The sequence below is a fragment of the Ammospiza nelsoni genome, chromosome 18, assembly GCF_027579445.1.
Source record: "Ammospiza nelsoni isolate bAmmNel1 chromosome 18, bAmmNel1.pri, whole genome shotgun sequence".
Lineage (NCBI taxonomy): Eukaryota > Metazoa > Chordata > Aves > Passeriformes > Passerellidae > Ammospiza > Ammospiza nelsoni.
In genome coordinates this window covers 2784962-2802270 of record NC_080650.1, presented here as the reverse complement: position 1 = coordinate 2802270, position 17309 = coordinate 2784962, and the positions used below count along the sequence as shown (strand labels likewise).

General features: G+C 48.6%; 2 protein-coding genes across 4 annotated transcripts in view; one reads left to right on the top strand and one right to left on the bottom strand.

Moving 5' to 3' along the window:
• Positions 1–3718, top strand: part of KDM2B (lysine demethylase 2B) — a 103539-nt gene extending 99821 nt beyond the window's left edge. Inside the window, exons 18-22 of one of the 2 annotated variants that reach the window (XM_059485272.1) lie at positions 582–745; positions 1131–1292; positions 1534–1635; positions 1937–2155; positions 2463–3718. In XM_059485272.1, coding sequence (XP_059341255.1) covers positions 582–745; positions 1131–1292; positions 1534–1635; positions 1937–2155; positions 2463–2644 — 829 coding nt within the window. In that variant the 3' untranslated portion in view covers positions 2645–3718. The remainder of the gene's footprint in view (positions 1–581; positions 746–1130; positions 1293–1533; positions 1636–1936; positions 2156–2462) is intronic. The other variant, XM_059485273.1, reaches the window with a different exon arrangement.
• Positions 3719–3913: 195 nt separating this feature from the next.
• RNF34 (ring finger protein 34) lies at positions 3914–12500 on the bottom strand. 2 transcript variants are annotated; one of them, XM_059485392.1, is made up of 6 exons: positions 12452–12500; positions 9242–9460; positions 7541–7930; positions 7164–7217; positions 6737–6938; positions 3914–5684 (listed from the first exon to the last, which is right to left on the bottom strand). In XM_059485392.1, exons 1-6 carry the CDS (start codon positions 12455–12457, stop codon positions 5497–5499), a joined length of 1059 nt encoding a protein of 352 aa, XP_059341375.1. In that variant the 5' UTR covers positions 12458–12500; the 3' UTR covers positions 3914–5496. The 2 variants fall into 2 exon arrangements, with proteins under 2 accessions (XP_059341375.1, XP_059341376.1); XM_059485393.1 differs by lacking the exon at positions 12452–12500 and adding an exon at positions 12112–12343.
• Positions 12501–17309: the final 4809 nt, after the last annotated feature.

Here is a 17309-nt window from a genome sequence, read left to right as displayed (position 1 = left end):
GTATTTTCTACTTAAACACAAAATTTGCTAATAAAAAAAAAAAAAAGGAAGAAAATGCAGTCTCCTGCACACTCATCAGGACTTGGTGTTGTTGCACTTAGAAACCCATAAAGAGCAAAAAGATGCATAATCCACATGGACAGGGAAAACACAAACACACAACAGGAGAGGGAGGATCTGTTTTCCCAAATCTACTCGTTTTAAGTAAGGAAAACACAGAGGAAATGGGGATATTATTTAAATCAGACTTCATAGTCAAAACATAAGGAAAAAGCGGTGACTTGTCTTCAGGCTATAAAACGGATTTTAGTAAGTGCTGGGATGACTTAAAATGGGATCCAAAGTTGTTGACACTTGTAATTCTGTGGAAATAGTTCCATGCTTTATTGCAGGATATATTTGATGGAGAAACTTGAAACTTATGTAACATTGTGTGGGATTGTGAATACTTGGCTTTATTTTTGTAATTTTCAGTTAAATGCTGTAGTTTTTCCTACTGTTTAATGACACCTTTTAAAGCCTTACCAAAATCCAAACAAGCGCCAAATTAAATGCTGTTGGCTTTTTTTCTTTTTGGGTAGGTGCTGTGACAAAAGATTATGGACCAAAATAGATTTAAACCATTGTAAATCCATCACTCCACTTATGCTTAGTGGCATTATTAGGAGACAGCCTGTAACCCTTGATCTTAGCTGGACAAATATATCTAAAAAGCAGCTGAGTTGGCTTATCAACAGACTGCCAGGTAAGTGATGTGTTTTCATCACCAAATCACAAACCACTTTGTCTGACAAACCAGTCTGTGTCTAAACTGCAACCTCTGGGAAAAGTCTCCAGGGACTGGGGACTAGAAGAGGAGTAGACTCTATTAGGAGGGCTGGAGATGTGCAATAATGAAGCATCAGTGGGTTAAAATGAGCCAAAAAGATTTTTTTTCTGACTACTTGACATGGTCAGTTAAAATAATTTTTGTAAAGCAAGTAATGAATGCTGCTGTGAAAGGGCTGAGGGAAGGAGTGCAGTTCCAAGTGGGGGGACAGATGGAGAGCTGGGCAGGAAGAAGGGGCAGTGGAGGTCACTGGGATGTGCCTGGGAAGGTCCCAGTGCTCCAACCCGTTCTGTGTCTGCAGGTCTGCGGGACCTGCTGTTATCAGGGTGCTCATGGATTGCAGTGTCGGCACTTTGTAGCTCCAGCTGTCCCTTGCTGCGAACCCTGGACGTGCAGTGGGCGGAAGGACTGAAAGACGCACAAATGAGAGACCTCCTGTCCCCGCCCACGGACAACCGGCCAGGTAAGGGCGGGAGGAGCCGGAGCCCCGAGCCGGCCCCGGGGCCTGGCCTGTGCTTGGCCCCCCTTGGAGCCAACGGGCAGGAGCCCCCACAGCCGGGCTGGGGCCGTGCTGCCCTGGGGAGTTCAAGGCAGCGACCAGCAGCACTCCTGGCTGGAGCCCCGGGGTGCCAGGGATGTTCTGTGGCTGCTGAACCATCATTGAGCCGCTGTGCTGGTTTTCTGTCTGACTTTCTTCTCTTCAGGCTGCAACGGGTGTACTTTAGAGGGTGTGGAAACACTTTCTTCCAGTTCAGGGAAGGAGCAGTTCTGTGGGTCATGCCACATTCGCCCGGATTTCAGCTCAGGTGAAATTTTGAGCAAATCAGATCTGCTTTCTGGCATGCACTGCACAGCCTACTGCTTATTCCCGACTTGTAATTCCGCTGGGCCCCTGCAGTTACTTTCATCCCTTTTGTTATGAAATCAGGAGGTGGCTTTGTCCACATGCCTGTTCCAAAAATAGACAAGTGTTCCTGCTGATGTTCCCTCCAAAGCTCCAGACAGGCAAAAGCGTCTGAAATTGACCCAGGGCAGCAGTGTTGTGTGTCACGGTGCATTTCACGGAGGCTGCAGATGTTGGCAGTGACCATTGCCTGTGCCCCGCAGGTCAGATCGACAACCGGAGCAAGCTACGGAACATCGTGGAGCTGCGCCTGGCCGGGCTGGACATCACGGACGCGTCGCTGCGGCTCATCATCAGGCACATGCCCCTGCTCTCCAAACTCAATCTCAGTTACTGTAACCACGTCACAGATCAGTCTATTAACCTGCTGACCGCCGTCGGAACCACCACGCGGGACTCGTTAACGGAAATTAATTTATCAGGTAAGGGATGTGGGGGAGGGAACCAGGGCCCAGAGCTGTGAGGGGGAGTGACCCAGCCCTGCCCCGCTCCTGCTGTGACTCCCTGGCAGCAGCTGCTGCCTCCGTGTGCTGCTGGTGGCAATGGCCCCGCAGCTGCCAGGAGCTGGTGTATCCACGCTCATCCTCCCGGGGATTTTCTGCACATCTGGGCTGCCTGGCATGATCCCTTGGGTTACACAACAGCTGGGGGATGGGGATGGAGCTGGTGGGGATTCCTCGTGCTGCAGGAAAAAATCAGTGCTGAATGCCTGCCCTCTGCTCTCCCCAGACTGCAATAAGGTCACTGACCAGTGCCTGTCTTACTTCAAACGTTGTGGGAACATCTGCCAGATCGACCTGAGGTACTGCAAGCAGGTGACGAAGGAGGGCTGTGAGCAGTTCATAGCAGAGATGTCCGTGAGCGTCCAGTTCGGGCAGGTGGAAGAAAAACTTCTGCAAAAACTGAGTTAGTTAAAGGACTCGTGTAAATACTGGGGCGGGGGGGAAGGGACTAAGAACACGTAGGGATTTTATTTTCAGTTGGGAACTTGGAATATCAGAAAATGCCGCGATTGGATTTTACAACTCTTGTTGAGGAGAGAACAACGTGAAACTACCCATGTTAAGAATTCCAACTTGTGCCACTAATTCAGTCCACCTGGGATGACCTGCACTGGCTCTTATGCAAATTCATAAGGCGACTGTTACTGATGATAATTGTTCACACCTGGAAGAAGACTGAACTCCAAGAAATACTGTTATTTAAAGTACCACAGCATGTGCTTGGTAGTGTAAATTTGATTTCTGCTTTTCATTTCTTAAAACAAGAAAAAAAAAAAGTTGGTGTCATTTAAGTGGACCACGCACTGCATTTCTGCCTTCTTAACACGTTTTGTTTTGTTACATCTTACATTATGCAGAACTATTTTTGTACAAAAATTGTTTAAAAATTATTTATGCAATGTTTGAATGCATTACCAGTGTTTCGGTTTTGATTGCCAATTTTTATCTTTACTTATGGTAGGCGAGAACTTAACCTATACTTCGTAGGCAGTATCTATCTCCAAACGTGCCCAGGTCAGGAAAAGTAGGTTCATACTTTCAACTTAAAGCATGTTTTAATGGAAGTTTATATCCTGCTTTGTATACTTCAGAAGTGACATAAGCATGTTGTGGAAATAAGGTGTAAATTATAGTTGAAGTAAAACACTTTTATCTGTATAGAAATCACCTTTTTCTCAAAATTTTAAAAAAATTCCAATTTCAGCTTTTGCACTTAGGAGGGTTTCACTCTGTAGCATGAGCTCTTGTACTCAATATAAAATTAATTTATACAGTGAGTCCAGCAGTAGAATAAATGGTCAAACGTAGTCTCTCTTTCTTTGAAGTGTGAGTTGAGTTCTCATTTAAGGTTTATAACATGGTTATTTCCTGATTGTAAAATTCTGCATTCATAAGTGCCATTGTTGTACGGTGTTGTTTTCGTAGACCTTCCTGATGCAGTTTTACCTTTGTTGAATTTGTATAAACAATTGTACAAAAACAGGCGCTGGTCTGTGCGTTTCTGTCAGGGCAGGGGGTGGCTGCAGGGGGCTCTAAGCATTTTCCAGGGCATTGTTACATCCAGGGATCTGCCCACGTCAGGCTCCAGGAGCACTGACAGCTTGAGAACATGAACACTGGAGCTGAGTAACCCCCAGCACTGCCAGGGCTGGGTAAGAAAAGAGACAGAGGCTGAGAGAGCCCATCACCCACCTTTATTGAGTTCGAGTGCTAATGAGCAGCATGGAAATAACACCGAGGGCACGTCTGTTTTCATTAGCCTCCCCTCTGGACAGACTCCAGGAATTAAGTACCTTTAAAAAGTTACTTCTAAAAAATAAAGCCATTGAGAGGTTTGCTCCCTTCTGAAAAATACCCAGTAGAGCTTGGAGCTGTGTTTTGTGTGAGGAGGAGCTGCTTTCTCTCTTCCAAGCCAGCTTAAGGATTCACAAAAATAAGAGCAGGTGCCAGTGCAGCACAGGTCCAGTTCTTGGGTCCTGCACCCTCAGCCAGCACAGCCTTGGCTCTGGAACTTTGCTGCCACATGGGAAATCAAAGAAGAAACTGTACATTTAACCAACTCTCCTTAAAGAGTAACTGAACACACATGGTCCTTCCTCACCTCTTTTTTAGTGAGCTCCACCAATCCCAGTTGTGGCCATGCTTGGTCACAAGGATCCTCCTCTTGCTGCTCCCTTCCCCAGGTCACTGCTCACAGACATCCCACAGGGACCCTTACAATTCCTGCTCTGGGAGGACCTGGGCCCCAGCTCATGGCACAAAGCTCAGCCTGACCCTGGGCCCAGGGCTGGCAGCAATACTGGGACGCTGGTTTGGGTGACTTGGCTTTGGGTGAAAGTCCATGAACAGAGATTTGAAACAAAAGCTGTCCCTGCTCCTGCCTCCCCTCCCCAGTTAAGGTTAGTAATGCTGTACATTCCACGTTAGCAGCACGGAGCTGGTGCCCCTGGGCAGGATTCACAGTAACATCAGGCTGTCGGCACATGGAGTACAATCATCACAGCTTCATAGTTACAACAGGCATGAGCGGATTAAGGACCACGCTAACATGGTTTACTAGAGTAACCCTTCTTAAAAAAATAGTTTATTCCTAAACTAAAAACCACTCAGTAACTGGTTTTTGGAGCCCACCAGGCAGAGCCCAGCGCGGCCCCTGAGCCCTGCAGAGTGATGGAGTGCTTTGTACACTGACAGAGAACAGCCAAGACAGCACACGTGCCATGACAGACATTCAGAGGGAGCAATCAGCACAAAGCAAGATTGCTTAAGGGCTTCAGTGCAGGAACAGTTCACGGCAGTGCTGCCTAAGCTGTGTCCGACCCAGCGGGCAGCCGGGCCCTCGGGACAGATACATTCTATCGTTAGGGAAAAGCTGAATAATCAACTGATATATTCATTGCTTCTAAAGCACTAGACAACACCACAGGCTAACAGGCTCAAGCAGAGGTGTTTGCTGACCACTTGCCGAGTGCTGAATGCGTAAGGACAGGTGAGATTCTTCAGAAGAGAGCAAGAACTGCTGTAAACAGTTTGACTCCAACAATCTGTGGGGCTGTAAGGTCAGTGGGGCAGCACCTGGGCCTGCCCAGCCCTGCGCTGCAGGAGCTGCTTGAAAAACCTTTCACCAACTTCTACATGAGGATGTTGAAAAGGCTGAGTTTAACCAACACGAGAAAGCTGCAGTGCCCAGGGCGCAGCACGCCTGCCCACAGGAGCCCTGCCCACAGGAGCCCTGCCCGGGGCACGGGGCCAGGGCTGCGTTAGGATTTGAAGACGTGCACGGCCCGCACGACGTACTGCCGGCAGATGGGGCACTCGCTCATCCTCTTGCCGCACTTGGTGCAGGTGACCATGTGGCCGCACTCCAGCAGCACGCAGTCGATCACGGCGTCCATGCAGATCCGGCACAGGCTGTCGTCGTCCTCGTTCAGCTGCATCCTCTCCCCCTCTGCAAACCAACAGAGAGGGAGGTCACGGCTCTGGGCCCTGCACAGCCAGGGCAGCTCCAGCCCAGCCATGCTCTGTCCCCTCGCATGAACTTTTTTAACCCCCAGTATGAATTAATTTATTTTCCTCCACAAAGAAGCAAAGAAATCAGAACTAGAAAGCCCCTCAAGTGAACATCCAATATTTGGCTTCATTCTTTAAACTCAAGAAACTGTTCTCAATTCAGAATGTAATGACTGCACAATAATGTGCTGGATTAAAATTCAGAGCATGTTGGTTTTCTGTGTCAGAGCTCACTGCTTGGCAGAACACTTTCCTCAGAAGATTAAACACAACAATAATAAAGCACACTAAGAAGCAGAAGCCTTAAGCAGGCCATAAAGGTGGCAGAAGTGAATAAAACCTGTCAAGTTTCATTGCATGTAGTCACCATCCCCATCAACAACTGACCATTCCATCAGATCATGGCAAAAAAAATAAACCTTAAGTTTACAGTTTTTTCCCAAGTTTTGTGTAAGCAAGAATGGCTCTGAGGACAAATTACACAAGTGAAAGACTCCACTGCTGTGTGGAACAGAGGGCAGAACAGCAGCCACAGAACCACCTTATGAAAATGTGGACTGAGAGCAAAGCCCTTGGACTTTTGTCACTGTAGATTTTAATTCTGCAGTACCAGCTCTAAAGTGCCCTGACCTGCACAGCTACACAGCAGCTGTGTAATGCCCTGTGAAACCCAGCAAAGCACAGGGAGGTGCCAAGTTCCAGTTCTCTGAGGAACCAGTTCTCAGTTGGGCAATTTTACCCTCACTGTGAAAGCTGAGCTCTCCAAACTTTGGAGGAAAGTCTCAAAAACCAGCACAATCCTGGAAAGCTTTGTTTAATCACTACAGCCGTGCTCAGCTACTCTAGGGGCACCCTGCATTGTTAAAACACATTTTCCAGGTGTTCCAGCAGAGCAGACAGAGGTCAGAACCAAGTTCTTCCACTGGCAGAACCAAACCAGAAACTAGAAACTCAGCAGTCCTAAGAAAGCAGAAATAAAGATAAACCTACGTGTCTTGTGGTTCTCCTCATTCTCTCTGTACAGTCTGCTCACTTTTTCCACAAGTTCCCATTTTTCACAGCATCCTGAGTAGTTGACAAAGTTGCAGGCGAGGATTTCCTTCAGCTGCCGCACGCTCATCCCTTCGATGTCCTCCAGGCTGGAGATGTCGGACAGGGAGGCCCTGGCTCTCTTCCTGCCCAGCCCCGGGGTCTGAAACACAGCACGTGTGAGGCTTTAACTGCCCTGGCTACTTCAGAGCACCTGAAGCTGCAGCAGCTTGGCTAAAGTTTCATTCTTTCTCAAGCCAGTGTGTGCAGACATTCATTGCTAGACACAGCAAACTCTGGAACAACCAGAGCACGAGGCCGAATGTTGGCAGAGATAAAAACACTTTATGGTGTCACATGCCAAAAATCCATTCTTTGGATATCTCACCTGCTCTTCTGCACTTTCTTCTTCTTCATTATTTACAGATGTTTCAGTTTGTCCCTGTGTACAAAATGAAACTCATCAGGATAAAAACCCATGTTATTCCCTTACAAAACACTTTCCTTCCTTCCAAGGTGATCTCAGGTGACAATGAAATGACATTTTGAAGTTCCAGCTGCTACTAATCATTCCAAGTTTAAGTCACTTCTGACATGAACCAGGAACCTTTGCTAATTATCTCCAGCTTTCAGATGCAGGGTACAAAAGGCATTTTTCCTGTCCCTCCAAACTGTATCAATTGGTGGTTTATTTTAAATTGATACATAACTATTAAAGACAGTATATAAAATAAAGCAAAGCGTGAAACACGTTAAGCACTGTACCCGTGAAGGTGCTGCACTCCCTGTGCTGCCCCTTCTGCTGGGGAGCTCTCCTGGGCTGGCCATGGACACGGAGGTGGAGAAGGGGTGGCTGAAGAAGGCCGAGCTCTGGGAGCGCGCCGAGCGCAGGCTGCCAGCGTCCGTGTCCTGCTCTGTCCCCAGGCCGTGGTGGCACAGCACCAGCTCCACCAGGTCCTCCTTCTCCCTGCAGGTGTCCGTGGGGATGTTCCTGAGGATCAGGTACTGCCGCAGGTCCTTCACTTTCAGTCTCATCAGCTGAGGCCGCTGGAAGGCCGTTTCTTGCAGCAGGTGACAGGTGGAACATCTCCTGAGATTCTCTTGTAGGACTGAACAAACTGAGCAAAAATCCTTTTTGCAGTCACAGCACACGTGCTGAGGGGAAAGGAGGGAACCATTCAGCTCTGGCTCACAGGAAACAAACCCAGGCCCTGCTCTCTGCTTCTCCAGGCTACAGAATTTCCTATCAGCTCTTCCACTGGCAGTTGTGACAGACAGAATCTTTAATATTTACATACAGACAACTGCCCTGTCAGTTTTGCAAAGTGTTCCAAGGGAGTCCCTCGCTCTTCTGGCAGTACTGAAGCTGATTTGAGGTTTCAGTGAAAAATATTATGAATGAACTAATAGAGTACTTGAGTTGTAGTTTAGACAACAAACAAAACTAAAATCAATTTTATAGTCTGTTAAAATACCTCTGAATATACTGTCACTGCTCCTTTCATGTGTGTAAAACAACAGGAAACCCCCAAACTTTAGAGAACCTCCTGCTTCCTCAAGTGATTGCAAAAAGTCAAAGTCACCTCACATGTGATGAATCACATGGGAGGGAAACACTCCCAAAGCCCAGATGTCACTTTTGAAGAGAGCTCTGTTCAAAGCACTCACAATACACAAAAGATGGAATAGGCAAGGCTGTCAGCTTCCAGCTGCTGTGAGCAAACCCAAACTCCTCAAGGTTTTCAGGATTATAAATTAATATTGGCTTCAGAAACCTCCCCACACAACACTTCATTCAACGAAGCCTTGCCATGTGAACAGGACACATAAACAGAAAACACCACAAACTGAGGGCAGAGGCTTCATCTGAAAGAGCTGCAGAGGATTAGATCACTGAGGGGGCAAAATAGCAATCCTGGACAGCTGTGATACACAGAAATAATAAAATAATCTCAGTTTTATTTATCTGCATTAACCCACCAACCTGCCTCCCAAAGAAGGAAGAGGCTGCTGGAGCACAACAGCCTTGAGCAGAACTAAAGCTGGTCAGGAAACAACCAGAACTGCATGAGAAGTTCCAGAAAGAAACTCTAATACTGTATTGTGAGTTTTTAACTTTTCATCACCCAGTTTGTTCACTCCAGTACTCAACCACTGTTTGGAGCCACCTTCAAAACCTGATTTGCTTTTTGTTCAAGATTCTGAAGGTAACACATTTATCTTACAAATCAAGAGCCCATTAATTTCCAGGCCAGCCCAGATCCAACGTGTTGCTGACTAATGAACATCAGACTCACTAACTCCTAATCCTGGTTGACAATAGTTTTTTGAGACCTCAGAATAAGGCATTCGTCCCTCCCTGAGGCCTGTATCTGCCCCAGGTTTCTGAGAAAAACACTCATCTCCCACTATGCCACAGATGAGTTCAGAAGTGTAAAAATCCAGTGCAATAGGAAACGTACTCACTTTTTTCCTGAAAACTGAGAAGGAAAGTCCACAGGCCTTGCAGACGATGTTGGTGCTGGCTGCAGCAGGAGCTGGATAAGCTGAGAAGCCCGTGCTTGGTGTGAACCTGAAGGGACCAGCACCTCCCCCAAAGCCAGCCTGCTGGCCACGCACTGCCCCCGTGCCCATGACTTCATTCAGCAGCCCGCAGCAGGAAGCCCACATGGAAGTAGCTCCCGCCTGAAAACAGCACAGAGCAGCACAGAGGGTCAGGATGTGGAGCCCCCATCAGATGGGAGCTGCTGTGAGGAGCTGCTTCACTCCATCTGTCACCACCCAGAGCACGGGGTGCCAATCCCAGAGCCAGGGATCCCAGCACGGTCAGGATGGGCCAGAGCAGCTCCACAACAGCTGAAATCCAGAGTGGGAGAGGTTTGCCCTGGCAGGACAGGGAGCTCACAGGGGAACAGGTTTGCCCTGGCAGGACAGGGAGCTCACAGGGACAGGTTTGTCTGTGCAGGACAGGGAGCTCACAGGGACAGGTTTGTCTGTGCAGGACAGGGAGCTCACAGGGACAGGTTTGCCCTGGCAGGACAGGGAGCTCACACTCACACTCCTCTGCTGGAGAATCCCCACACACAGAGGCAGCATTTGAGCAGTGATGCAACAGCAGAGCAAGAAGAAGTGGCTGACAGCCCATGGCAGGTGAGGGGACAGGCACAAAGAGCAGAAAACTTCTCATGATTAATGCACAAGTGTCCCTGCAGGATCTGCTCCATCCAGAGCTCACCCAGCTCTGCGTGACTCACAACAAAACTCTCAAATAACATTCCTGGCTCTCAAACTTGAAGATAATTACAGTCTGGTTTCACTGACAAGGAAACATTTTTCAAGATCTCCCTGAACCTCGTTTTGTTGCCTTACTGAATGTCTAACAAAAGTTAAAATAAATCTAACTAAACTTATTTTCTACTGATTGTATTTCAGTTTTGAGTCACATAAAACAGTGGAAATTCTGAACACATAAGCAAAGTGCTAGTTTTTATCCCTGGAAGCCTGAGGCACTTGAGTCCCTATCAAAAGCTCATATTCTACTAAAAGGTGGAATTTGGACTCCAAGCTGGGCAGGTCACAAGTTTAATCACTGTCAGGTGGCTCCCTGAGACCTGCTGGAAAAAACCGGAGGGGCAAACAGAATCACATCAGGTTTTCCCTGACAGGAAACTGAGGGGTACAACTTCCTTTAAACACAATTATTTTTTCATACTTTTTTCTTTAACAGCTGTTCTCTTTCTCAAATAATTGCTTTTGAGACTTTAAAACCTTGCTGTAACACCCCAACCAACCAGAACACACACACTTCAGCTCTGTAACGTGGTGCTTTAAGTCCTGGTGTAATTTCTAGATGACATTTCTAGATTCCTACACTAATTTCTAGGTGAAGTTGCCCATTTGCCCTGAACTGAACACAATCCTCTTGCAATTGTGGGAACTTAATGCCAGAACAATGGGGATTGTCCAGAACATCTCCTTTCCAACCACAGAGCACAGAAGGTAAGAACAGGAACTTCAGTTACAACACCAAATATACATTCCAATTAAATGTTAAACCCACTCATCATTGTGGGTATTTCAAGAGCAGAATTCACCCTGGTGCAGGAAGAGCCTCGGGGCCCTGGGCACCCCAGGAGAGCTCCCCAGCCCTTCCCTGACTCCAGAGAGTCACACAGCTCACCCCAGCCTGCAGCTCCCATCCCAGCCCCAAAGCAAAGCTTGTTTTATACTTCTCCATTATAAGCACTGTGGAAATGCATTAATATTAATTTTCCCTGGACAAAACATAGTTATCCTGGTTTAATAGGCAAGAGGAATTAACTCTCCAGAAATACTTCCTGAAAACCAATGACAGTCCAGCAGAGCTCTGAGTTTAAAACTTGGAACTTCTCAAAAATACCTCCTCTCCTCATAAGGGAAAGCTGTAACACAATCATTCCTCTCATTCATCACCATTTCTTCAAAACTGAGGAGCTAATTATGTATCTAAAACATTTTAAAGCAGCCACATATAAATAACAGAAAAATAAAATAATGAACCAAATGGATCTGTCAAAATTCAAGTTCCATTTTACACAGCTCCCGGGGTCACAGCAGCAGCAGGACACATGAAAGGACATGAGACATCTGATCCCACAGCCCTGGCCTGAGTTTCACACCTGCTTCTTGGACTTATTTCATTCCAGAGCCTGTAACAACTGTTCAGACATCACTGTCAGCACCAAACATATATATTTTTAGGAACTTTTTGTTACTCATTTTGGACACATTGAAGTTGTTGGTATCAAACACAAAATCTCTTTATCTTGCTGCCAACCACGCACTCAAGGTGAAAGGCAGGGCTACGTGGGCTTTAATTTTCTCCTTAACCCACGTCACCTGTGGATTCCTTCTGTGCCCTCAGGTCATTAACTGATAATTGAATTAGGGCGTCTAGACTCTCCATATTGCTCTGCAGAAGAAATGGCACCGTGCTGAAAAGCACCAACACAACACACAAATTAAACACGCTAAAAGAAATAATCCCTCCCTTGAGAATTGATCAAAACATTCCCAATTTCTGCACCAAAACCTTCAGTCTCCACTTCATGGACAAGCTGCCATCGGTATCGTCCCTCCCCATACCTTATGTGCATCTCAAAGGAGCAAAATCCTGCGTTCAACTTCTCTGCTGCGTTCTCAGCTTTAAGGGTGTTGTTACCTGGCAGGGATTTCACCTGCTGCTCCTGACACACCTGTGCAAGCTGGGTGTGCTACCCAAGCCGCAGAACGACAGGAGTGGGATAGGAGGGATTTATTTGTATTCATTTAAACTGAAACTTCCTCTCTGCACCCACCTTTGGACCGAGCAGAGCTTTTCCGGGACGGCCCAAGAGCCCCGGGCGGGACGCGGCGCCTCAGGGAGGGACCGGGGCTGCGGGAGCCGCCGCTGAGCCCCTCACGGGCCCGGCCCGGCCCGGCCGCTGACTCAGCGCGGGCCCCTGGGCTCGGCCTCAGCCCGGGCTCCCCTCACAGCGGACGGCGGCCGCGGCCTGGGGCGAGCCGGGAGGAGCGGCCCGGCCCGGACATCCCGCCGGGTTCCCGGCCCCGTTACCCTCCCCGCTTCGCCCCCTCCTCCTTCCTCCCTCCCTTGCTGGCCGAGGCAGAGGCGCTGTCCCGGCCGGCCGCGCCCCTCACCTTCATGGCCGCTCCCGCCGCTCCAGCGCCGCGCCGCCCCCGCCCCGCAACGACCCCGCCGGGCCGCCGCTCGGAGGGCGGGCCCTGCCGCCACGCCGCACGCCATTGGCTGCCGCGCCGCCGCGCCGCGCGCCTATTGGCTGCTGCGCCCCGACGGCGAGCGGGAGCGACCAATGGGAGAAGAGGACACGGCGGGGCCGAGGGGGCGCGGAAATGCCCCGAGCGGGGCCGGGACACGCGGGGGCACCGAGGGTGGCACTGATGGGACACGAGGGTGGCACGGTGGGACCCCAGGGTGGCACTGATGGGACCCGAGGGTGGCACTGATGGGACCCGAGGGTGGCAGCGGTGGGACCGGAGGCTGTGGGAGCTGTGTGCAGGACACTGAGAGGGGATCTCATCCATCCATGCCAGCTCCTCCAAGCAGTGCCAGGAGGATGGTGCCAGGCTCTTTCTGGTGGTGCCCAGTGACAGCATGAAGAGGAACGGCCATAAATGAAAACAAGAAGTTCCAGCTCAGCATGAGGAAGAGCTGCTCTCCATGCAGGGTGCAGAGCAGTGGCGCTGCCCAGGGAGGCCGTGGATTGTCCCTCTGTGGAGCCTCCAGTGCCACCCCTGCCATGGCAGGGACACCTCCCGCTGCCCCAGGCTGCTCCAGGCCCTGTCCTGCCCTTGGGCACTGCCAGGGATCCAGGGGCAGCCACAGCTGCTCTGGGCACCCTGTGCCAGGGCCTCACTGCCCTCTGAGTAAAGCATTTCCCTCTAAAACCAAGCCCAAATCCACCCTCTTTCAGTTTCTATTCTACTGGGATTCTTATTCCACTAATGTGTTATTTAAAAATATTTATTGTTTTTATTATTATCAATAAAAATATTTAATTATATAAAAAATATTATTAATATTTTATATACTAGAAATATTTATATATCACATATATTGTATATACATAATATAAATATATATTTTATATAAAATAATGTAAATAAAATATATATCATATATCATATATAGTATTAATAATAAAAATATTTCATTCTAAAAATATTTATTATTTTAAAATCCATTTCCAGCGAGCTCCTAGATGCCGTTATTATTTTCTCTAGGCTGTGAGTAGAATATATAAATATATAAAATAATAATCACAGATTGCAAGAACTGAAAGCTTTTAACCAGAAGATCACATTAAAGAAAACCCAGCAGTGCAAACCTGAGCAAGGCTTCAGGAGAGTTTATGTAAGAGCACCCAGGGCCAAGAACCAGGCAGGGCTTTGCCAAAAAGAGGAACAGACAAAAGTGCTGAAAATAAACACAGAGCACAAATCAAATTTACCCCTACAAAGGGTTGGATGCAATCTGCTAATTTCTGCAGGAAGAGTCTACTTTTGGAGCAAATGAGATACAAGAAGTGGGTAAAAATGAGAAAAAAAATGGTGTGTAATTGTCATGTGAATGGCACACTCCAGGCAGCCTCAGGAGTAAGAGCAGATCCTGCACACAGCCCAACTTCTGGATTTGCCCTGACACCATATTTTAACTCAAAATCAGGTCAACTTTTGTCAGAAATGCTTATGCTCCTTGACAAGCTTTAGATATGCTCTGAACTTGTACACATGACTTAACAAAAGATGTCATTTTTTTCCCCAATAATAGCTTGCCATTTTAGTCAAAGTGACAGAAAAAATAGAAAAGCCTTGTGAATACGACATTGAAGCTTGCAATGGCACATTCCTCACATTTCTCATGCAGGGGACTGCTTCAAGACACCTTAAAAATATCAGTACAGCTTGGTTTTTAAGAAGTTCTAAGTAGTCTAAACTCAGTGTCACCCTTGCAGTACCAGTTATACACAGATTTTTGTTAATAATATCACATTAAACATGAGAACTCCCCATGCAGTTGCTGTAATGGGGTAAAAGCTGCCCCAAACCAAGCAAAACCCAACATTTTCCCATTTTCTCTGTTAAGGATGTGCTAACAAGAAATCCTCCCAAACACAGATGTTCCAGGGAGCAACGTGGGCCTGACAGAGCTGAGATGTGGTGACAGTGCTGGCAGCTGCACTTGCCACTCCTGCCTTCACTTGGACAGATCTGGATGAATCATGTCCCCAGCATGTGACTGGAGATGACTTTCCCTGCAGCATGCAGGACTGAAACCACGCTGAGCTTTGGAAGGAGGCTCTGAACTGTGCCAGCTCCTCCGTGGGTGAAAAGCAGCATTTCAAGAGGTTCTATTAATAAAAGCCTTGCCCTCACTGAGCCTCCAGGACTGTGCCAAAGCAGCATTAAAAGATTTAAATCTATTACTGAGAGATGTCCCATTTCCTTCTGCCACCAAATAGCAAGTGACAACGAGCTCTGTAATCCCCCAAGGTTTTACACAGCAGCAGAGCCAGAGGGAGGGGAGGATTCTTCCCAGGAATATTCATTTGGTTTTAATTTAACAATCTGCAACATTTAATTGTAAAGTTAAAAAAGGACAAATTTAATCGCTGGGGTTTATCTGGGGATTCCAGGTTGGGTATTAATGGCTGTGGGAAGGATCAGGGAATCACCAAATTGGAATGGTTTGGATTGGAAGGGACTCTAAAGATCATTTATTTCCAATAAATGACACCTTCCCCTATCCTAGATTGCTCCAAGCTCTGGCCTTGGACACCTCCAGGGATCCAGGGGCAGCCACAGCTGCTCTGGGCACCCTGTGCCAGGGCCCCACCTCCCTCACAGGGGGGAATTTCTTTCCAAAATCCCGTCCAGCCCTGCCCTCTGCCAGTGGGATCCATTCCCAGTGTCCTGTCACTCCAGGCCCTTGTGAACAGTCTCTCTCCATCTTTCTTGTTGCCCCTTCAGGCACTGGGACCCCAAAATTTCTCTTTTCCAGGCTGCAGGACCCCAGTTCTCTCAGCCTTTCCTCACAGGATGCTCCATCCCCCAGCTCATCCTGCTGCCCCCTCTGGCCTTGCTGCTGGCACAGCCTATTTCAGGTGAGACAAAAGATGACTTTCTCAGCTGGGTTACCGAATCCTGGATTTAATACAACCAAAGTCAGCTCTCACTGCTGGGTTTCAGGCATGAGAGCTGATTTAAATATCCTTTAAAAGTGCATTCTAAATGTTCTCTCTGCCCCACGCATTGTCAGCAGAGCTCACACTCTGGCTCCAGAGCATTGCACAGAACATCAGAACCAGATGTTTGTCATTTCCTCTTGCACAGCCCAGCCTTTATCTCATCCCCTCCCCTCTCCACCCTGCCCTGCCACGACACCAGCCCCTGTTTCCGCCCAGGCCACCGGGCTTTACTTTCAGGAAATGTCAGCACATTGACCTTTAAAAGATAATAGCTGCTGTCACTGCTGGGATGTGTGCTCAGACACATCTCAATGGGCTCATTGAGGGCGAGGAAACGATCATTAATTATGCCAGCAGCAGCAGCAAGCTACAATGTTAAGTTTCTTAAATGCAAATGTATCCTAGGAAATTACCCCGCGCTTGATTTGCCTCCTCCTCCTCCTCTCACCACCCCCAGGCATGAATCAGGAGCAGAGCGATGGAAACCCCCAGGGACATGCAGATGTATAATAATATTGAGTTTTGTTTTGCTCTCACTTACAAAAATGAGAACTATTATAATAATTGGAGTATTTTCTTTGGGAATATGATGCCTTAATGAAGTACTCTAACAAGTTATTGAGAAAATAAAAACTTACATGTGGAAACATCTTTATGGCATCACAATTAACGTGCAGGAAATCCAGAGGGGAGTGAATTCACTCTGTGGTGTTCTCTGTAACATGGAAATGCTTGTGTCAGAGACAGAGAAAATGTATTGGATAGGTGGGTTCATCTAAATTTTACTATATAAAAGATGAAACTTTTTACCCCTTGGGCTCTTGACTTGTGGAAACCTTCACCTTGCAGCCTGTGCAGAATTAAACACCATCTCCTTTTAAATCAGACTCTGTCTGTTTAGAGAGCTCCCAAAATCAGTAACCCCACCAAGCCACTGCCCTGGTCACCTGTACCTCACCTGGTACAGCTCTGTTAGTCACAGGATAATTAAAGTTAGAAAAGACTTCCAAGACCATCAAGTCCATCCTTGGCCAATCACCAAACCCCATTGCAAAGAGCTGTGCCTACTTGGTGGTTGGACCCTTCCAGCCATGATGACTCCACCACTTCCCTGGTCAGCCCTTTCCAATGCTTCACCACTCTTTCAGTGAAGAGATTTTTCCTGGTGTCAGCCCTGCCCCTGCCCTGGCGCAGCCTGGGGCCGTTCCCTCTGCTCCTGTCCCTGTTCCCTGGAGCACAGCCCGATCCCCAGGCTCTTCCCTCCTGGCAGGAGCTGTGCAGGGCCCCCTGAGCCTCCTTTGCTCCAGGCTGAGCCCCCTCACAGCTCCCTCAGCCCCTCCAGGGGCTCCAGGCCCTTCCCAGCTCCATTCCCTGCCCTGGACCCGCTCCAGCCCCTCAGAGTCCTGCTCGGCGTGAGGGGCCCAGAACTGACCCCGGGGTTTGCGGAGCCTCAGCAGCACCAGCACACAGAGAAAATGTCTGTTCCCTTATCTAGCAGATAACTCCCGAGGGCCGCAGCGGCCCAAGCGCAGCCCATGCCCTCGCTGTCCCCAGCCGCGGCCTGGCTGCCATGCAGGGCAGCGCGGGGGAGCAGCCCCGCCTCAGCGCGGACCCTTCTCTCCCCGGAACGTCTCTCTCGCGCCCGGCCGGTCGCGGCGGCCCCGCTGTGGCGGCGCACATCCCCTCCTCCGATTGGCTGCGGCGCTGCGCGCGCGCCGGCGGCGGGGGCGGTGATTGGCCGGCGGGGCGCGGGCGCGCGCGGTTTCCCGGGCGACGGGCGGGCCCCGGCG

Bases quoted from the DNA above. Each gene is read 5' to 3' on its own strand.
- RNF34 (XM_059485392.1), bottom strand. The intron at 7,218-7,540 runs GTACAGTGCTTA...TTTTGTACACAG, and splicing joins GGAGTGCAGCACCTTCACGG to GGACAAACTGAAACATCTGT. The intron at 6,939-7,163 runs GTGAGATATCCA...GCTGTGTTTCAG, and splicing joins AAGAAAGTGCAGAAGAGCAG to ACCCCGGGGCTGGGCAGGAA.